We start from the raw sequence: 23,228 nt of genomic DNA, 5'->3' as shown, positions 1-23,228 counted from the left end.
AATAGGCCTATTATTTTAATATTTCAGTTTACAAACAATAACAATAGATAAGACAAAAAGAAAAACAGATTAAATCAGTAACTAAATTATTATTAATGGCTTTTTAAGCTTATAATAGGGGTTTCGCTGAATAGGTTTTCAGTTAAAAGGTCATTTTGAGCGAACACTCCATAATATTTTTTTTTCAACGGAATGAATAGCCTTAGCTATTCTAGCTAACTATTTCCTCATTGATTTAGAAGCATAATATGCATTTTTTTTTTCGGCCGATGTCCATTGATGCTTTAAAATCGCCTTAAGTTCGGACCTATTCTCGTTTATCCGGAAACGTTTTGAGAATGAAATTTCCATGCATGTCAACTTTGACCTTCAGCTATGCTTTATTTTATGAGGGAAAACGAAAGTGAATAGGTGGAAAATGTAGAAAAATGGAGTCTTTGTAATACCATTTTATTAGTTCAGCAGTTACTTTTGAAATAAATAAGAATGGATAAAAATTACGGGGAGGTGTTCGCTTTATATGCCATTTCGCTGATGGGCCTTTCCTAATATATATAGGCCTATGTGCTTGGACGGCTATGTTGTGATACATAGATCTAAATCTACATACAAGGGGCGGTCAAAATGTAATTGAAAGGTTACCTTTAAACAAAAATTGGTTTAATTAAAAAAAAATGACCAAAGCGATTGGTCTCAGTACTAATAATCCGAAGCCTAAATTATTATTTTTTAAATCTGCAATGATAAAGCTAAAAATTAATTATTAATTAGACCTAGGACAAGATCTGATAAAAATGTCAAATTGCACTATCAGCACAGATTATTTGCAAACGATTGCATACTAACAATAAAAGCAACACTAGATTCTGAAATTTTACAAAAAGAATTAGTAACGTAGATATTACATAAATGGAAATCAAATTGGAGTATGTCTTTTCACCCAGAAAAATGCCAGTTATCAAGAGTAACAAAAAAAAAAAAAATAAATAAATAAAAAAAAAAAACCAGTTTATTCATGTTAAACCAGCCACACAGACTATCAACATATCTGAGTAGTTATCACAGATTCCTCATATTGATGAAATTTAAAAAAATCAAGCCAGGAAAACCAATGCCTTAACAGAGTAAAGTCATTGATTAACATATAACTAGATTGACACTTGAAATGCATAAAGGACGTAATTATCTTCTCCTGGAACTTAAGTCCGTAATCTATAAGATAAGGTAAGATAACTGGCTTTATGTTATATATGGAAAGTGATACAGAATTTACTCGAACTGAAATATCTAGAAAAAAAAATATTTTAAATAAAAATTTAAAAGCTTAATTATTTAAGCGGAAGAACAGCTAAAATCATGGCCATGCATCTCAAGAACGCACTAATAAGCTCCTTTTTTTTATTTAAAACAAAATAAATTTAAAAAAAAACATCAATTGATTATGTAATTGGTTAATTTTTTGATTGATTCATGCATTGTCAATAACTATGAATAATTATACAGAATGTAAACTTGATCTGATAATGGGAAGTGGGAGAAAAAAACTACTAAAAATAATTAAGGGGAATAACTTCATATATACTGCTACATCACTCAAAAAGTAGCATTTATTCCCCTTATACCAAACAAAATAATTCACTACCAATAATTAATTAGCTAATATGTTAATTTTTAAAAGTAACTCTTGTTTTATGAGGTACAATAAATAATTGTGTAAAGTTTCAACTTGATCCGAAAATTGCTATGAGAGAAATAACGAGTGCAAACTTTTTATCAGACAGAGTGAGTTTATATAAGCTTTTTAAATAGATAATATGTTTGGTTTCGAACATTATGATAAGGAAAATCATTTCAGATATACCTCTGCCAGCTGTAAACTACCTTCACTCTCAATCAGCACATCGCTTTCTATGGAATCAAGGCAATCGGTCAAGGCAAAGATTTTTATCCTCAAGGAAAGTAAATCAATGTCACGGTAATTAGAGCAACCTTTTTTGGACAGATTTGATAGTAGCATTCCAGCACAAAGCGAAGAAGTCAAACTTTTCATGAGAGCAGACACATATTTTAAGGCATTCTGTTGGGAGGCCACCAGAGCCGTGCGTTTTATATCTTTTGAGTTTTCCTATTGCAGTCTCAACTTGATCCAGGATTCATTATATATTTTTCCTGTGGAATTTCACCAAGAGACTTCTCATAAACAAACCTTTTGCAACTAAAAAGCCAACTATAGTGTTCTGAATATCAGCTTTTCTGTTTAATATGACGAGACCGTCGGCAGTCTTGGGGGTGCCTTAGTTTTAAGTTGGGCCGTAACCAGAACGGAGCGAATCAAAGACATAGCGTGTGTCTTATGCGTTAGTGAATCTTTGTATCTTTTCTGAAAGCTCCAGTCATCATTGACCATCTGGCCAAGACCAATAGCGTTTTCGGTCGCCTACTAATGTTTATAAAACAGTGGTTATAAACATAATTTTGTAATGCTCTAAGACTTAGGTGCTCTATATGAGTCGCTACCATCAAAGGTGCATTCGCTTCATAATAGACATAAGCTGGCAAGATTATCTTACAGATAAAAATGTTCTCCTGGAGGCCAGTGTAGATTTTAGAAGCACTACTTACCATTCGACAACTGCGCTGGGTCGGTCCCTTATCAGTATGGGGAATGACCATATCTAAAGAGCTAGCACAAAGGTCGAGGGACACGAATTTGACACTAAAAGAAAAGCATTTGCCGAAGACATGTGCAGACGATCAAAATAAAAACGTAAACATACCCGTGGCAAGCATAGGCTTTGCCTGCATCAGATTTGGCCAAAAAAATCAGATTCAATTGGATTTGTATGATTATTTGATATAGGCCTACTAATAAAAAAAATACAGATTTGATTTGTTAAACATTGCGAACAAACTTTTTTGAAATTTTGTACGAAAATTAATAACGTTGAAATATGAGCAACGAAGATTAGCAGAAACATGATCCAGTTTTACAGTCAAAGTTAATTGATCCTAAGCAAAAGCTATCTGATGTAACTGGAAAAGAACTTTATGAAGAGTTAACCACTGAGCTAAAGCTACAATTGTGTAAATTTTAATTAGCGGCCCCCGAAAGGGGAAAAGACGCTATTAGTTTTGTGCGAAATGTCTGTCCGTCTGTCCGTCCGTCCCGTTTAGATCTCGTAAACTAGAAGAGATATTGAAAATCCGACTTCACAATATTTTAGACCATTCAAAGTTCTGATGCAACGGCTACTTTTTTTTTCCTGAAAGCAAAAATTCTAATTTTTAAAATCAATTATGCAAGCAGTTGTTTTATAAGAAAAAGCTAATTAGTATGCATTATATGTTAGACCTAATTTAAGATGAATAGTAATCTTATAAATATCATTTTCGTGAACATTTTTTCTATATAGCGGAATCTATTTTTTTTTTTTTGACGATTTGAATATGAGTTTGAGCCTTTTCAAAACAATTAACTTATTTAGTTCGAACCGAGGGTCCCGGGTTCGAATCCTGGTGAAGACTGGGATTTTCAACTTCTGAGTCTACCCAGCTCTAATGTGTACCTGACATTAGTTGGGGAAAAGCAAAGGCGGTTGGTCGTTGTGCTGGCTACATGACACCCTCGTTAACCGTAGGCCTCAAAAACAGATGAACTTTACATCATCTGCCATAGGCGTAGCCAGGGGGGGGTCAGAGTCAGAATGCAATAAAGATTATGTACACAAACACACACACATAAATACATATAAAAAGACATTTTCGCGGGGGGGGGGGAGAAAAAAAATCCCCCCACCCCCCCCCCACCCCCGAAAAAAAAATCCTGGCTACGCCCATGTCATCTGCCCTATAGACCACAAACTAGTTAGGCCAGGTTCACATCTAACTTTACATTCACTTTCACGTATCCTTTGATCTGCGGGACGGTTGGGTCACTACACAACATCTGTTAACCTTCTTTTTCCATTCTTATCTCTCATTTGTCTTTGATATAATTTCATTCTTTCTGAAAATATTGAAGCCTACCTGGGTGGACCACTGGTCGTGCGGTTTGCGCGCTGGACTGTCGTTTGGATTTATCGACGATCGAAGGTTCAAACCCTGCCTGCTCCCCTCCCCCGTCGTCCTGCGGGAGGTTTGGACTAGGAAGTAAACTATCTTCAACTCTGAAGGATTATCCGAATTATGTAAAACATTTTACTTCGGGGGGCCGATTTTGAGTTTGTGTTTCCACACAAACTGTCTTTTGTAACCTTGTTTTTTTTTGTAAGTTTTTTTTTTTTTTTTTTTTTGTGGTCTAAATGAAAATAAACAACGAAAAAATGAAATCACGCAATTTATTAAAAACATATTTATATCTATATAGAAATCAATCAATATGTTTTCTTCACGTTCTTTTTTGCTAATTGAAGATGAAGCATAGACTTTCCAATCGAAGATGATATTGTGAGTTGAACCTGCAACTTCCGTAAACATGTTAATGACTTTTAGCCGATTCGTTGACTAATTCTTCTTAAGCATCCGCTTTTCATTTGCCTTTTGGTGGATGGCCTACCAGACTCGAAATAACGTCTAAAAGTAAATATAAACTTTCGTTAATAAAACTTGGTAAACAAATGTGTAAAAATGCTCCTTCTTACCTAGCGCTATTAGAGCATGGAATGGGTTGCTGAGCCAGCCAGGAAAACCAGTGACTTGGCAGAATTTAGGTCATTGGTTAACATGCATGACTAGAAGCATGACGCGTAGGACGTAATCATCTTCTTTTTTGAAGTAACGTCTGTATTAAATAAAAACTTAGATAAAAACTTAGAACCAATCTAGCAGACATATAGAAATAGAGCTTTGCAATGTTTGAGTTTTGATCCAAGTTTCTCTTTTTTTTTTTTTCTAAAAGTTTTATTTAGTCTTATGCGAGGCTCTTATCAATCGGATGCCCTAGGCTGCTGCCTTGTTTCCCTACGCTTAAGGCCGGCCCTGATTCCTCATCACTCTTCGGACTCGAAGACACGCCTTATTATTAATTTTATTATTAGATTTAAAGCTATATTTAGATCTATATAGAACCGGAAATGATAGTTCACGAAGGAAGAAAAGTTTAAACTGTCAATTGCAGCGCCTTTAGATTCAAAATGAGCTATGCACGTAATCTTCGTTTCTTTGGCACCACATCTAGAGCTCGAATTTATACCAAATGCAAAATGAATGCCGAACAAAGTGACTTCAAAAGATTTAAGACGTTTGGTGTGCATGAACCTGAGCCAATACGTAAGTAAAGTAGTCTTTTATCTGTTTTATTTAAAGTACTATGAGACGGTCACGTTATCGTTTGACTTCACTTTGTATTACTTTTTATTTTTATGAAGTTTTCAAAGTTTATCCGTTGCCGTTGTAACTTAGTTATACTTTATCGATGTATTAATTATTATGTAGGCTCTAGATCTAGATCTAAATCTATAGACTAGATCTATTTCTATACTATTAATAACTATAGCTCTAGATCTAATACAAATATTATAAGAGTATTAATGTTACTAGTCTAATTTTTAAGTATCTAATCTAGCAGATCTATGACTATGTCTAGATCTATTCAGATTATATCTACATAGATCTAGAATGTATAGCAATCTAACAGAAGGTAGGAGAGCCGCTGGTCGCCCACTTTTACGGTATACGGATGTCTGCAAACGTGACACGAAGCTCTTCGAAATTGACACTTGCAGCTGAACAAAAAAGGCACTGGATATATTCACACGGAGAGAAAGCATAAAGGAAGGGTCTTGGATTGCAGATGCTATACACAACAGCAGCAGAAAGAAGAGTGAAAATGCAAAGGCGCCTGGTGATTACATATGCCCAACCTTTGACAGAAGCTGTGTATCAAGGATTGGCCTCTTTAGTCACACAAGAGAAGTGTGTTTCTCGAGACGTTAAATGTCACAGAAAGACAGACCTAGACGATAGGCTAGATCAGAGATCTACTAGATTTTTTTCTAGGTCGATACTAAATTTAGATTTAGACTAAATTATTGTAGTTATTGTCATTAATTTATTAATTAATTAATGTAGAGCTAAAAAAAAATCTAGATATAGACTTAGACCTAGTTCTAGTCTAATTAAGTTATATTTTGAAGAATAAATTAATAAATTATTGATTTATTTTGTAAAAAAAAAAAAAAAAAAAAAACAGCTTTTAATTAAATAATTTTTTTCCTTCGATGTTTCGTATGCCTTAAGAACTTGGGCCACTATCTTTTGTTCCTCATTCAAAAAGGCGCGCGAACAACTTTTCTCTGACTGCTTAATGGCATCTTGAAACACCCTAGGCTCGTATATGTACTTTGCTCTGATGTGGCCTCTAACAGCTGTAATATCTCCAAGTCTTGTTTTGTAATCGCCACACACTGTTGTCTTGACAAAGTAGCCATCATGTTTTTTTTTTAGACCTTTCTGTGGTTAGAATTGGTATTATAAGAAAAGGGAGGCTACAAGGTGAGATACGTTATGATAATGTGACTTCATGTAGGTCTAATGAGATAAATCATAAAAGCCGATTTACTCGGTTAGACAAAAAATGTGTTGAAAGGAAATCTTTGCTTGACTCTTTTAGAAGCCATATATACGAATTTTGATTTCTTAAAGTAAACACAGTTTTGGCATTTATTTTAGAGATTTTCACGATAAACTAAACAATGTCAAGGATACAAAGTTGAACTCGAAAATGCCAACTATGTAAAAGTCACAAACGAAAGAGCCCTACTATTGATTCTGCAGTGTTAAAATGCTCACACTTATTATGTAACTTATTAAAAAAAACATCGTTTATCAGCACTTCCTTTTATTTTGTACACCGGATACACCGAAATGCTTGCAATTTATAGGTTTTATGCCATGTATGAAAATCTTTTATATATACTTTCGTTTCTTTTGCAGTCGATTTTTTTGCTACAATTTTTTTTATACATTTCGTCATTTCCTGTGCACTGATTAAAAAAAAAATACTCTCCAAACCGGGTGAAAATAAAAAGCTAGACCTACCACAAAAGTATTACCGCCATGTTTCGGCTGCGTTTGCTCATATCCCCACTGCGAAATTTACAAACATGCTCAAAGCAAAACCAGAAATTTAAATTTCCAGATTCACCTTACAAATATAACGCTAATGCCAATTTTTGGTCCGATCTATCGGATATTCGTAAGTCTCCTTCCACTTTATAGTAGTCCTCAGCCTTTAAAAAAATATTTAAAGTTTTTAGACTGACGATACGTGGATCTAGTTTATTATCGCTGCACATGCGCATGCCATATAAACTAGAACTTTTGACCAAGATCTAGAGCTAGATTTATTTAGCTCTACTAAGTATAACGATAGAAGTAAAACAGTATTATATATAAATCTATTGAGTATTATATATATGCGACGTCTGGCAGCGGATTTTCTGTTTGTCTCAAACGCGGCCTTTTAAGTGACCTCCAGCTGTCTCGCTCTGAAGCCGCCTGCAACCTGTGATCCAAAACTTATACAAAACCTGTGCATCCTGTCTAGAAATCACTAATTTACATGTATACACTTTTGCGCGCATGTTTGTCTGTGTGTGTGTGTGTGCAGGAAAAGGAAAGGGCATGTAAGTTCGCGTTTAGGGTGGATGAACTACGGAAACTACTTGCGTTTAGGGTGGATGAACTACGGAAACTACTTGCGTTTAGGGTGGATGAACTACGGAAACTACTTGCGTTTAGGGTGGATGAACTACGGAAACTACTTGCGTTTAGGGTGGATGAACTACGGAAACTACTTGCGTTTAGGGTGGATGAACTACGGAAACTACTTGCGTTTAGGGTGGATGAACTACGGAAACTACTTGCGTTTAGGGTGGATGAACTACGGAAACTACTTTTACAGGAAAATGTAGTCCTATATCCCCCCCCCCAATAAATGTTAACATTTGGTTTTGTATACATCAGTTCCTAGAAGTTCATTTCTTATAATCTCAAGAAAGACTTCTGAAAACAAAAGTGGAAGCCTTTACAACTCACCATCAGAGGCGGGAAGGGGGGATTTCCGTTGGTGTACAGAAGAGGGTCAGGGTACAGTGCATTATGTCAAGCATTGTGATCTTGCTGACGAGGGTTCACTTTGAATCGATATTTGCATGTCCGTGTTGATTGAAGCTAAAAGATACACATGATAGCCTATCATATAAGTATGAATAGTCTAGTAATTTGTAAAGTTATGGATTATTTCCAAGCAACGATTTTGTTTTTGTGTGGAGCGGGCGCAGTTATAGCAGCGATTTTTGTTTTTTTTATAAAGTAACTTGTAGGGTTATACATAATTCGTATTTTACAATGCATCATACCAAATGGACATCAAATTTTATCAGTTATTGTATTTTTTTTCTAGCGGAGAGTACTAAATGGCGATGGGCATTCTTTGCTGCAGCTACAGTTGTTGCCTTGCAAGCTTTTTATATCTTTACTACTCGCAAGGAGCACGAGAGGCCAGAGTTTGTACCATATGAGCACCTGAGGATAAGATCAAGGGTAATATGAAATCAAGTCTTTACTTGAGTAGACCTATTTAATAGTCTAGCGAAGCTGTTAAGCATAATTAATTTAGAATAGTGGTTTCTATAATATTGGCGGCATAAAAGGCTTGAGACTTGTCTAGCAAGTGTAAAAACAGTGTCATAGAACCAATTTACCTTTATACTGCAGACACGTACTGTTGTCGTTGGTGACATTTAAAATTGCAAAATATAGTCCACAAAGTAACTTTCAAGTTTATTTAAAGGCCTTCTGTGGGAGGGGGGGGGTCTAATGAATGCGAATATATGGCCCAAGTGATAGCCTACTCACCTCCCCACTCTCTAAATCTATTATATAATCTACAGTATATTTATTAGATTTTATTTATAATGTATCCAACTCAACCCAAGGGCTACATGACTCCAAGCTAATTATTCTGTACCTTGTTCTCAAATGATTTTTCTTACGATTTTCATTTTTCGTACTTTAATGGGCGCATACTTACAAGAGAGAGAGAGAGAGAATGCCGAAGCAATTGAAACTGCTACGTGTTCAATTAGGTGAACCCTTATAGCGTTTGCTTGATCCGGGGGAGAAATATCAAAACGGTGATTGTCTGACAATAATAAACAGGCAAGAAAAAGTTTGCTGTGGAAGAAATTACAATGTTGTTGCTGTGTTATGGAAGATAAACACTTTTTAGCTACGCTCACGTGATACATAGTCATATTTTAGAGATGACAGTGTCAATCTTTAGCTCATCTCTATTTTTTATTCTTGCAATGCAAATGACTTTTAGCTAATTGACTACCAGAAAAGACTTCAAGTAGTTCGTAAAGAGGATCGTTGTCCCAACATGAAAGAGAATCGTTTAATGGCCCATTGAAAGAAAAACGAATGGCATTCCCTAGTGGTATTTGCTTCGGGTTGTCGTAATGATGATCCTTTTGCACAAAGGGTTTGCTGTGGAAGAAATTACAATGTTGTTGCTGTGTTATGGAAGATAAACACTTTTTAGCTACGCTCACGTGATACATAGTCATATTTTAGAGATGACAGTGTCAATCTTTAGCTCATCTCTATTTTTTATTCTTGCAATGCAAATGACTTTTAGCTAATTGACTACCAGAAAAGACTTCAAGTAGTTCGTAAAGAGGATCGTTGTCCCAACATGAAAGAGAATCGTTTAATGGCCCATTGAAAGAAAAACGAATGGCATTCCCTAGTGGTATTTGCTTCGGGTTGTCGTAATGATGATCCTTTTGCACAAAGGGTATGGGCTAGAATCCCCTTAACCCTCTCGATTCCGATAAAGTAACAGGATTCTAGTGATAGCGATGGCTCTTTTATCTCTCTCTCTCTCTCTCTCTCTCTCTCTGTCTCTCTCTCATCCACATCCACTGGATGCACACGTAGACCTATCACCCCTTATTTTGTCTATACTTTACCATTAACTCATTTGTATGGGATAACGGCTCTACGTGAAGATTAGTTTGTTAAATTAGACCGTGGAACCTTTCAGTTGCCACCTTTTGCAATAGCTTATAACTCGTATGGCAATCTACTGGGAAACCAGATTCGTGTTCATATTAGAAAAAAAAAAGGCTTATTGCTGATCCTTTGTCCACCATAGAACGTTAGGTAAAACAGTAGCCTTCAATGGACTGTATTCCACGTGGAGACACAGAGAGCTTGTCCAATCCTATTCTTTCATCTTTTTCCCGCAGCCGTTCCCCTGGGGAGACGGGAACCACAGTCTGTTCCACAACAGGAAGTACAACGCTTTACCGGACGGCTATGAAGAAGAATGTGACTGTGAATAGTGACCTACGTCGACGTCTCAAGAACTTGGCAGTTACGTTGGCCAAGAAAAAAAGATGTTCTTGTTTTGTTTTTCACAAAAGTACTTATTAAAAGTTATCTCAAACTAGCACCGTTTGTGTTTTACTCCCATCATTTTGTGTTAATGTTATTAACACGATTTGTATTATCTCTGGCTGAGTTGCACATGTTGAGAACTGAAAACCAGATGTTGCATAGCCTAACTATGGGGTGAATGTTGATAGTAGAAGATGTTAGCAGTCTTATTTTGTTAAATAGATGGTGGAACCTAAAAACTATTGGTTCCCTTTGAATCACAACCTTAGCCTATGCAGTAGTTCTATATGTATGCCTAAGCATTTTATGTTAACATTGACATTAAATGACACCTTTATGATTAGCTTAAGCCTAGATTACAGTTACATACTAGTTTGTCAACGTTTCATTAACACGTTTCAACTGTTCCTTAATAATTTATACAGTTATGTCTAAACATTTTCGTCCTTTTGGTGGGGAGGGGATATAATTTTTGTCACATCATAAAAAAAAAGTCGATTTTCTAAAACTACATTGAGCACCGTTTCTAGAGACCGAATGGCACGGAGACGTGGACTGGAAATGTCCCGCGGGTCGTAGTTTGGAAATCAATGCTATAAATTACGGCCCGCGGACACATGAGAATTTGGTCTCCCCACAGATTATACATATTAAAAATGCGAATATAATAAAAATTACAATTTCTATAAAAAATTATTAAAACTTGAATTCTTATGATGAATAGGCTAAAGAAACATTGTCTATACATGTCATTCTAAAAAAAAATTGATGGAGCCAATGAGAAAAACTTAAGTTTGTTAATAAAATTAAAGAACAATATCCCAATCACAACTTATTTTTACGGGAATGTTCGTGCAAAGCTGCATTGAATATCAAACATATTATTGACCCAATTATCTCAGTGATCAAACTTGGCAGAGCTAAGGGTCTTAACTACATGTAGTTTCGAGAAGTACTTGGAGATTTGGAAACAAAACATTCCCATGGTTTTGTCCTTTTTTTTTCTTTGCTAAAACTATTTGTAGTGAAATGGTGGAAAAGAACAAGACTTATTTGGATTCTTTGTGGAATTTTAAAGCGAATTTTAAAACGTTAAGAATTTGGAACCAATTTTCGATACACTCAGTTCACCATTATCTTATCTTATCTTTTATAATACAGACGTTACTTCAAAAAAGATTACGTCCTACGCGTCATGCATATTAACCAATGACTTAAATTCTGCCAAGTCACTGGTTTTCCTGACTAGCTCAGGCAACCCATTCCATGCTCTAATAGCACTAGGGAAGAAGGAGTATTTGTACAAATTTAGTGCAGAAGATGAGAGAATTGTACCTTCAACCAAATTATGACGTGAAAGAGAAATTCAAGTCAGTTCTTCTGCGAGATTTGTATGCGTGCTGCATTTCCACATTAAAAAAAAAACAACATAAAAATTTTGGGTTCACATAAATTTGTGAGCAAGGACCCTTTTTTTTTTTTTTTTGGTTTGAAAATAAACAAATGTAAGAACAGGTCGATGCTGACTGTAACAGGATAAAAACTAGCAAGCTAGTTTTACAGTTCCGCGACATTATGCACGATTGTAAACATTTAAATACTCCACATTAAGTAGAATTATCCATTTGCAAACATTTTCTCAACCGATATTTTCTATTATTATTATTATTATTAATTAGGCTTATTGTTGTATGTCATGCTTTATTACATAAAAACAGTTTTGAATCTGCCGTTAATATGACATTTTAAGTGCATCTGTTGGTTGAGTCATAAGTCCCAACCTTTCCCTTCGTTCTGTGACTAATTCCACAAGTGCGAAGAATGCCAAAGGAGTCAACAACTCCCGTTTTTCTTTCTTGACTAAGCCACTTTGTCAATTTCTCTGTTCTGGTGCTAAAAATACTTATTAAAAACGATCATATTTAAAATAAATAATTAACAACTCAATCGAATCATTTAATTTCGATCACATGTTGAAACAAAACGTATTAGCCTAAAAAACAATTAATGTGGTAAAATTTATCTTGCTACCTTTTATTTGCAGCCTTTAGAAATATTATGCGCCATATTCGGCTCAGTACAGGAAGATATATGCATAGCTAGGCCTATGTTATTTCAGTAAGCTCTTATTATATCTAAATCATTATAAAAAAAAACGAGTCGTGTCTTTTTTAAAAATGTAGATGATTATTTAACGTAACGCAATCAAATTACGTGGCACATAGTTAGCACTAGATCTATATCATCTATTTAATCTATTAGACTGATGCACTCATTTTTGGTGATGGCGGCATTCCTGTAGGCCTATTAGTGCGAATCTTGACTCATAAAATGTACTACAGAATTAGAGAAGAGTCTAGGTGTGGAATTAAGATGCTACAAAATTATTATTGGTATCATATATTACAAGGTCTGCATAAAGCCTACAAACGTGAAAATCCGTTTATATAACGGGACCCCCTATGGCTCGTAAAGATTTTTTCTACTACAGATAACATTAACATGGTGGCTGAGTGGTGGTAAAGTGCTTATTGGCTTACGAACCGGGGTCCCGAGATTAAATCCTGGTGAAGACTAGTTTTTAATTTCGAGATCTGATTAGGGCCCCTCTGAGTCATATATTGACATTAGTTGGGGGGAATTAAGTATAGGCCGTTGGTCATATGTACTGGCCATAGAAACAGAAGACCTTTACATCATCTTCTCCTCGTTATATATAGGGGCATGTGTAGATCTATATAGGAAGCGATGAGATATGACAGCATTATCATAATCCTCCTAATAAAAGATATGAATGGAGAGACATAGTCGACATATCATGCATGTTGTGATTGGTGCTACATAAGGTCCAGCTGACTATCTAAATCCCGCTTTAAAAAAAACTGCCGGCCTTATTTTCTCTATATTTCAATCTTATTAAATTGGTGGTTATATAGTTGCAATAATAGGCTAATTAAATTTTATTAATGTTGAAAATTACAAAGAGCATGAAATTAATGCTTGAAACGATGCTATTCATTGAAGAAAGATATAATAACCGTCCCTTCTAGGTCTAGATCTATATAGTAGTGTTTTTTTTTAATTTATGATCTAGATCTATAGACCGATGTATGTCTAGAATCGAAGACTTTTTAGCATGATATTTTAGCACTAAAACACTTGGAGTTGGAATCAGGCTCCCCCCCCCAGTCCTCTCCCCTTTCGTTACCTTTCTATTCCAGTCTCAAATTTTTTTTTGTTGCTAGATTTCTAAACTCTAAGATACTAATTCTTTCCCCTTAACATGGCTGCCACTGAAAGTCAAATTGAAGATACAAAAGAGACTGAGGAATCTGCAGATTCCGATGAATGGAAAGCTGAAAAGTACAGGAACAAAGTTATTGAGCGAATGTAAGTAGATCTAAAATTTCAGATAAATTGGACAATAGTCTATATTCACTGTGAGATATCATATAGTTACTAGTAATAGTGTAGGCCTATATAATTATAACTAATATAACGAATACGGTTACCCAAACACAGACTGACTCTGACTCTATTACTGAGAAATATAATTACTCTATATAATATTATAAGTATATTATAAGTTAAGTATAATCTAGTCTAGAATAGATTATCAGTCACTCTACTCTAGACTTAAAGACTTAGACTTAAGACTAATAATGATAATAATCTAGATCTAGAGCTAGACTATTTTAATAAATTAATTATCTATAATAAATAACAGTTACACTTAGACTTAACATTAAATAACACTACTTAACTTTAACAGTGATCTAAATTCAATAAATTCCGATGAATGGAAGATTATCATTAAGTTAAGCCAAGCAATAAAATGAGGAAAAACAGGATGATCCGATGAGTGAAGAAGTCTTACTGTTACTGTTTTTAAAAAATGTTTTACATGTTAAAGTAAAGATGTTTCCGATGTTCCTTCAGAGCTGAAGATAAATTAATATAATTACTTCCTAGTCCAAACCTCCTGCAGGACAGGGGATACGGATAGCAGTGGGCAGGGTAATTGGATTCTAGCAGCAGGGTATGAATCCTGGACCATCCATGTTAGTGACGTTAGCCACTGTTAGTGCCATTTCATTAGTGGGTACCCATTAGTGTAACTTGTGTTTCACATGACTTATGATAATGATGCTTTATTTTATAAATGACTACAATGTCTACACCCCATCACTACAGTCACTACCTTTGTACCTAATATAATCTAGATATATATATTATTATATAGACTCTAGCAGTAGCCTACTATGCAAACCCAATTGCCAACTGCATATTTTTCCGCAAGTCGCTCAAAGTGACAAAGCCATTAAGTTTTCTTTTCGTCCTCTGCACCTGTCTAGTGTCTTCAATAAGGGCTTTTCTTTGGGCGTCAAATGTGTGTCCCACAACCCTTGCAAGAGCTCTCCAACTGTGACACCTGTCTCGCTTGTCTCTTTCAGAGGCCATCTGTGCCAGCTACTTTCCTCTATTTCCTCTATGCCAGTGAGATCCCCATAACTTGGGCATAACCATTCTGCAAAGTCTATGCAAGGATAATCCAGATCTAGTATAGGCAGTATAGCATAGATCTAGATCTCTAGATTTAGATCTAAAATATAACTCTTTTGCTCCTTCCTTAGTCAGCTGGGGACCTGGAGGCCATTGTTCAGAAAAAAAAATGGAGATTTGCGAATCTGTATAGACCCACAACACTTGAACAGAGTCTTGAAAAGGGATCATTACAGACTCCCCACATTTGAAGATACCCTACCCCAGTTCGAGAACGCCAAAGTCTTCTCAAAACTCGATGTTTAAGAAGCCTATTGGCATGTTAGCCTCAACAAAGAATCAAGGCAACGAATGTCGATGTTGGGCCGTACACTTTTATTCAATCATCACTGGGCGCCATCTTGGACAGAACAGCTAGTTTGTTTAGTTTGGGTTGGCTTTCTTTCATTCCTGCCAGTGCAATGGACTCAGTCTTAGTCAACACCAATGGGGGTTATTTTGCTTCCATATTGGCCTAATTGTCTCCTCTAATGACCGTTTCCATCCAGGGGCCATGTTTAGGCTGAGAAGCATTGCCCCAGTTTTTAGCTACATAAAAGTCATTCAAAATAATGATGTATGACAGTCTGAAGAATTTTGACCATTCTGACACTAGAAAGTAGAAAAGAATCATAGTGGTGCCCCTTTGAAATACCTCCTTCAAAAAGTTTTAAAAGTATTTATTGTTGCACTAATAATAGACAGAGCTTATAAATATAGCTCTATAGTCTAGTTCACCAAAGTTTTAAACAAAAATAGTAGATAATCATTTTGAATCTGGTAGATCTATGCTCTTCTTGCACATGTTATATGTATATATATATATTACTGTAAAGTCTAAGAGGGCTTTCACCCTTTCTAAAGCTCTGCTTTCTGACAGGTTACTGCAATACTATGTTCTCTGGCTTATGTTTAACATGACTTGTATATATATCAAAATTACAGAATTATAGTGTATAATGTTCTTAATATATAGAACTTGAAATAACTTGAACAAATGTCTCTTTTAAAACAAAACCTAAATTTAACTTTTATTATAATATAAACAAATTCATCTTAAGATAAATGAATAAACTGATTTATAAACAAATCTCACTTTTAGAACATGTCCTTACACTTTGGCATCTTGGAGTTGTCTCATGTACTTACCTAGATTATGATAGAGCTGCTTATCATCATTCTAACAGACTAACAATTAATGCTCCCTTTAGTCATAATAATCGTGGAAACACACACTCCATAACACTTTTTTCTTGCCGTTTTCCTGAAAATCATACACTCACTGAAATTCTCTTCTTTTTTTTTTAAACTTCAAAAATTAATTAAAGATAAATGTATTTACATTACATTTTTATCAGAATAATTTTTTAAAAAATGTATAATCATTAATATCTCAAATTTTAAAAATCTTGTTAGTTTTTCTATTTCAAGAGATACATCGAATTCTAGAGGAGAGAAAAAAGTAATGGGAATACCCTAGCCTGCTTGTTGAGCCTGATCATCATCATCTTTCCTTTGCATTCCTCGTGGAACATTAGGGCCTCAGTAAAAACATGCCACTCGTCACGGTCTCTTGCTAGTTATTTAATGGTTTCCCAGCTCTTTCCTGTCTTCTTGGTTTCATCGAATACACTGTGTCGCCACTTTTTTTTTTCTTCATCTACGTCTTGTGCTCTGGGGGTTCCACTCTAAGGCCTGTATAGCTCTGTTGTTGGTATTGTTTCTAAGGTTGTGACCAATCTATCTACACTTTCTCTCTAAGATCTGCACCTCTGTATTTTTCTGTCCTCTTATCTCCCACAGTTTTGGTGTTTTCTATCTTGAGCCTGATACCTAATCACAAGGTTCACTACCATTTTGCATCTGTATCTAATTACTCTGGTTGCTTCTGAGATCTCTTAAAAGCAAAATCATTTATGCTCTTTTTTTTTCTTAAGAGATTTATCGGTTTAGGTTTAATTGTTTACACTATTTTAAAAAACAATTTTTTAAATCCTTACACCCTCTATTATAAAGTTAAGTAAGTTATTTCCTTTTATCCATTAAATAGAAAAGGGTAATTTTGAGAGAACAGCAACATCACCAGCAATTTTATATTTATGAGCAAAACGTGCTGAAAAATTAAATTAAGATGCTAAATGTCTTTATTTTGTGTCAACAAATTAACCAATTCATAGTGAGTTTTCATTGATTCATTTTCAGGAATTCCCTAGCAGTATTGCTGAATTTACAGTCAATGCTATATGTGTTGGGATGCTACATACTATTGTATTTCCCTCTAATGCATCATCAAGATAGTGCATGAAATCATAATTTTAACACTTGTCTGTTAGACCACTAACTATATTAAATGGCCAGATCAGGTATGAACAGGTAAAACATTCATTTTAAGGGTTTTTTATTTCTTTATTGTTTTTTAACTGTATTATATTGCTAGGATCTTCAGTGGAACATTTCCTGACTTAAAGAGAGTGTAATAAACCTGCAAATAAGGTGTATAATTAAACATCTTCTCAACCTTATTTTTATTGTAGAATTATTTGAGACTTATCAGTGCAAGTAATAGGCATCAAGCAAAAAAGGATAATTTAATCTAAATTTTTGTTTCTAATTCAAAATATATCAAATGTCATCTAATGTTCGGTTTAGCTAATACTGATAATGATGGATATTGGCTTATTACTTGCAAATATATAGAGAGAAAATTGCCTATCAGTAGTCCAAATATTTAATTACTTATATGCTAAATGCTAATTTTAAAAATAAAAACCTTTTTAAGAAGTGGTGGGAAGCGTGGTCGAGAGGCCAAGTGCGCTTGAACTTGGCTTGGCTTGACTACCTAGAAGGGGGCTCGAGGTTCGACACCCGACTCGGGCAGAGTTGTGTTTACTGAGCGCCTAATGGCAGCACGGAAAACCAACTCCTAGATACCCCCTCCCCCCCACCGGTCCACAAATGAGATTGGACCAAAAGCGCTCTGAGCATGCTATAAGCATGAAAGTGGCGCTATATAAAAGCTATAATAATAATAATAATAAAAAAAAGTTGGTTGGTACTTCATTTTAATTATATTAATTATACTTTTGTTTAATCTAGGCCATGTAGAGTTCTATACTACCTACTATGCTGATAATTGTATATTAACAATTAAAATAGGGATATCTTGGAGGCTTCTGTGCTGCTTTTTCAACATCTAATTTTTTTAAGTTGCTTGAGTCTGAATTAGAACTTTAGTTTCAGGCATCCATGATGGAAAGCCAACAAGTTAGCAACTGAGCTATACAAATAGGAGGGTTTAAAGTCTTCTTACAAAAGTCTATAATTTAAAATTTTTTTTGCAAGTGACCTAATTCTCTACAAAAGACTTATCTCTCTGTAGTTTTGTACATTTCTTTATAAAAACAAAATTAATTGCTACTAATTGGTTTATTTTTTTCATTGATTAATGTTTTGTCATCGACAATGAATAATTGTGCAAAATTAGGAAGTTGGAGATATAGTGTACAAGATTCCATCAGGTCATAAAGAGTGAGTTGATAAAAGCTTTTAAAAAAAAATGAGATGTAGCAAAACATTGTTTTGAATTACACCCTCAGCTGATTAACTAATAATACAATGATATATCTTTATTTTCCAAACATAAAAATTACAGTGTCCCCTTCCCCGCCAAGCGTTTTCCACATTTTGTGCTGCAGAAATACATTTAACTGGCATCTACTTCATATAGTAAAAAAAAAAAAAAAAAAAGAGACTCTACAATACTGAAATGTGAGGAACAATAAATAATCTTACTTAGATGATTAAACATGTATCATGATTTAATTTTTTAACCTTTGTAATAATGTTTTGTCAGCATGTTGTGCCTACAGGTTGAGGAAATGCTGTCTTATACTGTCACTATACTCTCTTTGTGGTAGAGTGGAGTGAGGTAGTCATTTGGAAACACTCTATAAAAAGCTGCCCCCCAACTTTTCAATTTACTTTTTTCTACTCACTTGTAGAACTTCCCTATTAGATTTAGTTGATTAGCAGTTTTTTTTAAAGAGGATGCTGTTTTGGTTCAAATTTTAATGCTTAGATCCAAGGAATTCCATTTAATTAGGTTTGAAGTTATAAAATGTACACAGTTCCTTATTGTTAATAAACATCCCTTGTCAATGATGTTGGCTTGTGAAATTTTCTTAAAATATTTATTTACTTCATCTTTTATTTAAAATTTTTTAAAAATTTATTCCAAAAACAAATTTATGGGGAAACTTTAATTTTTGTTTCCAGACAAGATGAGATTACCAAATCTGAGTCACAGATACCAAAAACTGCGGCACAACTTGAAGAATTTGTATTTTCCAAGGCAACTTCAAGGGTAAATATTTTGTTTTCAAATGTTCGTTTAGGGCTTTGTGATAAAGCTGCAATACAAAAACATTAAGGGAAATTCTACAAAAGGATTTTAGTGCTTGAAGGAAAAGTATGATTTGACTTAAAGTTCAGACTTTGTTATTCCTTCTCTCCCTATGTGCTCCAAAAAAGTACTTGTCATCAACTGGGGACAATGTACTTTATCCCTTCTCTTTCTGTTGTGTGCTCCAAAAAAGTACTTGTCATCAACTGGGGACAATGTACTTTATCCCTTCTCTTTCTGTTGTGTGCTCCAAAAGAGTGCTTGTCATCAGCTAGGGGCAATGTATACAAATTAATTTCCTAAGTGCTGAAAACACAGTATCACTACAAAACTCTATAAATAATGATGCTTTACTTTACTTAAGAGATGTGATATCTAAATAGTTAAAAAGGATTGGCTTCTTAATGCTGGGTTTCTTACCTATATCCTGACAAACGTTGGAGATGTTTTTTTTACTGATTTTTAGAACATCCTATTTATTTAGAAACGAATATTTTACAGATTAGATTTTATAGATTAGAAAATAACTTACAAATCTCATATCTCACTCTGTCTGTCTGGTACAATGTTTATAAATGTTACTTCTCCCACTTCCCATTCTCAGATCAAGTTGAAACTTTGCAAAATAACTCATCGTTTCTAATACAACATGAATAATAATAAAAACACAAAAAAAAACAATTAATTAATTAAGTTTGATATTGATTAAGGAAATAAATCTTACAGAATTGATTGATATGTCTATAAATGTACAGGTCTTTCCCTTATATAAGCTTTAATGTTTTAAAATTTTGTTTAAATATTTTGCTTGTCTTCCTTTCCTAAAAGTTTTTTTTTCACTTAGGGCTGGATTTATGGCTGTGCATCAAAACCCCCTTTTTCTTATGTTTGCATGTATAAATAGAATTACTGTTTTTATAAAAGCAAATACATTTTTTTTAATCATCAGAAAAGTTATTTGGATTTGACTGCAAGTCTTCTCATCTACATCAATGATTTCAGTAAGTAGATACGCCTAGCAATTTGATGTTTTTTATGGACTAAGCATAGGGATTGTTATATTGTTAGGAGCTAGAGTGGAAATTTTTCAAACTAAAGGTTATGTGAGAAGTAAGTAAATATACATTTTGAAACCATAGTATAGGTTCATATGAAAAGTAATTAGAATGTAAATTTTGTAAAGGTTTACATTTGTGCTAAGCAATTTTAGATCAGGTCATTGGTGTAGATATTTATTGTTCCGGTTTGTGTAAAAAATTGTGCTACTGTCACACTTAGTTATGTAAAATTATGCTTGATAAGCACCATAATGACAGCTACAGACCACAGTTAGTGACTGTTGATATCCTTAGTTAATGTCCACAACAGGTTTCATATGATTTAATTTTTCACTTTGGTGGGCAAATACTTATTATACTAAGCTACTTTTCCTTCAGTTTGTTTATAAGTCACTTAGGTAAAGATGTGACTTCTGAAATTGCCACTGGTTAATTGTTAATTGTAACAGTGTCAAAAAACAACTTTGTGGGCTTGACATTTGATTGATCAAATTTAGTTATCTTAAACATTCTTTTGGTTTATCTGCATATCAGATCAGTTGTTTGTTATTGTTTTTTTGTCAAACCTATCTGAACCAAAATAAATTTTAACAAAAACTAAGGCACTTACAGGCAACCACAAAGGAAATGCGAAGAATAAAGTAAACATGAATAAAGGCTAAATTTATAATTTTATGTGTGTAAAACATTTAGCTAATCAGAAGTCTTTTTTTTTTTTTGTCAACTAAACTGGTGAATTATTTGTTTTGATTTTTTAGATAAGAAAAAAGAAAAAAAGGATTCATCTGATGGAGATAACAAACAGGAGGAAGAGTTTACAGAGCAGAAAGATTCCTGATAGAGACATTGGAACAAGAAGATTTGTCTATTGATTTCTTTAATGTCAGTCTTTTAATACCACACAATTTATTAAAGTCAATGAGTTAGTAGATTTGCCAAAGAAAATTTATCTGTAATGAAGATTTCTTGATTTTGATATTGACCTGTAAATTATATATATATATACATATATATAAATACATATATATTTGATATAGTTCAGCATGTACACATTCATATTTTACTTGCAATTATTACCCAACAATAATTTTAAAAAATTGTAAAATACTGTATTGTATTTTCAAAGATTTTGCTGCATTGCTTCTTTTGTTATTGATAACTTTTTGAAACAGTTTTTAATAAAACAGCGTTGTCAATTCTATGTGTGGTATAGGAATTTTAGTTTTTTCTTAACATATGAAGCATTTCTGTTCTAAAGCTTTGGTATAAATGAGTTTTCTAGTTATTAGTTTTATAAGAAAGTATATCCATACCACATTTTATAAGCTAGTATTAAAAGCTTACAATGGATGTGTTCTACATTTTTTCAAATTTCAAATTATTATTTAAATATAATAGTTTTTGTGGGGTTTTTTTATTTGTATTTCCCTTTGCTAAGGTTTCTCTGGTGAATCTAAAACCTGGAGAAGTAAATGTGTACAAATGTCAATTTTTGTCTTGTAAGACTGACACTGTTAGAGAAAGGTATAATGATTTTAACTTTTCACTTTGTAACTGAGATTAAGTTCTGATACATTTTTATGGAGATTTGTTTTTTTTAAATGTGATTAAAAGGTGAAATATATTTATTTATAAAGCATTAATTAGTTTTCATACAGTTGGTGAAGTACATTACAGATTTAAACCTTGAAAAGTCTAGATTATCATTTTCGTCCATACTTCCTATAAGAAAAGTTCATATTCCCATTGCATTTTCTATTATATTAGAAAAACTTTTTTTTTGTGTGGGTTTTTAACTGAGATAAGGGGGGAAAAATTCAAATCAGAAAGAAGAATTTTTTTAAATTATTACCTGTAATAAATAATTACAAAGTTAATTTTTGTATTATTTTAGATTACACTAATAATAAGATGTATTCTACACTTGAACACATCGAAAGAGAAAACTTTAGATAATGCTGCAAATATCTAAAGGGTACATTTTTTCCCTTCCATATGACATTATTTGAATAAATTTATAATGCTGCTTCTTGTTTCTAAATTACTTTAGTGTGTGTGTGTTTATATATGTTTATTGACAAAATAATGTCATGGAAGCCCTACATTGGATAATGCTGTGTTAGAGGGTATTGCGTCAACTCAAAATTTTCAACTGCCTAAATAAATAGAAATGTATACAATCTATGGAGCGTTATCTAAATTGACTTCACATAGTCATTTCCATTAGTTCAGAGTTCCATGGCATATATTCTAAACGTTTCTTTTTGCCCTCAATATATATCTAAAGATTTTCTGATTAATGATCATTTTTCATTACATGCTTGTTATTGAAATGTAATACAACTCTCTCATAAATAAGAAAAGCTTGCCTCCATTTGGTAATAGGCACTTCAGTTTTCTTTTGCTTTTTTTTTTTGGTAAAAGAGAACTTTAAATGTTCAAAAAGATACAAGAAAAAACTCTGTAACTTTGAAGACATTCTGGTGTCATTTTACTGCTAAGTATCTTTTATTGTACTTATTTTGCCCAATATTAATTAATTGGAAATGTTTTAAATAAAATATACAAAACAAGCAAGCAAACACATCAGGGACTACATCACAAAGAACATGTTCCAGACATTATGGCCTATAACTTGACATCTTTTTAAAACAGAAAGTTAATGGCTGGTTTGAGAAACTTCATGTTCATGTAGGTCTATGATGCACAAAGAGTATTCTAAACTTAGAGTTGGTGGTAGACTGGTTAGTGATACTTGTGGAAAATCTTGTTTATGGTGGGCAATCTTTATTTTAATGTTCTTAAACATTTTATTGAGA

The 23,228-nt window shown here is 33.6% G+C and overlaps 2 protein-coding genes across 4 annotated transcripts; both read left to right on the top strand.

The window, feature by feature from the left end:
* The first annotated feature begins 5,065 nt into the window (after window positions 1–5,065).
* On the top strand, window positions 5,066–10,462 carry LOC106067961 (cytochrome c oxidase subunit 6A2, mitochondrial-like). 2 transcript variants are annotated; one of them, XM_013227243.2, is made up of 3 exons: window positions 5,066–5,268; window positions 8,405–8,544; window positions 10,257–10,462. In XM_013227243.2, exons 1-3 carry the CDS (start codon window positions 5,133–5,135, stop codon window positions 10,350–10,352), a joined length of 372 nt encoding a protein of 123 aa, XP_013082697.2. In that variant the 5' UTR covers window positions 5,066–5,132; the 3' UTR covers window positions 10,353–10,462. The 2 variants fall into 2 exon arrangements, with proteins under 2 accessions (XP_013082697.2, XP_013082689.2); XM_013227235.2 differs by lacking the exon at window positions 5,066–5,268 and adding an exon at window positions 6,997–7,195.
* A 3,138-nt stretch (window positions 10,463–13,600) lies between these two features.
* On the top strand, window positions 13,601–22,435 carry LOC106067940 (uncharacterized). Of its 2 annotated transcripts, XM_013227222.2 has the most exons (5): window positions 13,601–13,797; window positions 17,152–17,322; window positions 19,225–19,312; window positions 20,301–20,352; window positions 21,168–22,435. In XM_013227222.2, exons 2-5 carry the CDS (start codon window positions 17,300–17,302, stop codon window positions 21,245–21,247), a joined length of 243 nt encoding a protein of 80 aa, XP_013082676.2. In that variant the 5' UTR covers window positions 13,601–13,797; window positions 17,152–17,299; the 3' UTR covers window positions 21,248–22,435. The 2 variants fall into 2 exon arrangements, with proteins under 2 accessions (XP_013082676.2, XP_013082671.2); XM_013227217.2 differs by lacking the exon at window positions 17,152–17,322 and having other exon boundaries at window positions 13,605–13,797.
* Window positions 22,436–23,228: the final 793 nt, after the last annotated feature.

Source organism: Biomphalaria glabrata, chromosome 12 (genome assembly GCF_947242115.1).
Source record: "Biomphalaria glabrata chromosome 12, xgBioGlab47.1, whole genome shotgun sequence".
NCBI classification, from domain to species: domain Eukaryota; kingdom Metazoa; phylum Mollusca; class Gastropoda; family Planorbidae; genus Biomphalaria; species Biomphalaria glabrata.
The sequence above is the reverse complement of the archived record's forward strand: the minus strand, read 5'-3'. Positions and strand labels throughout refer to the sequence as shown.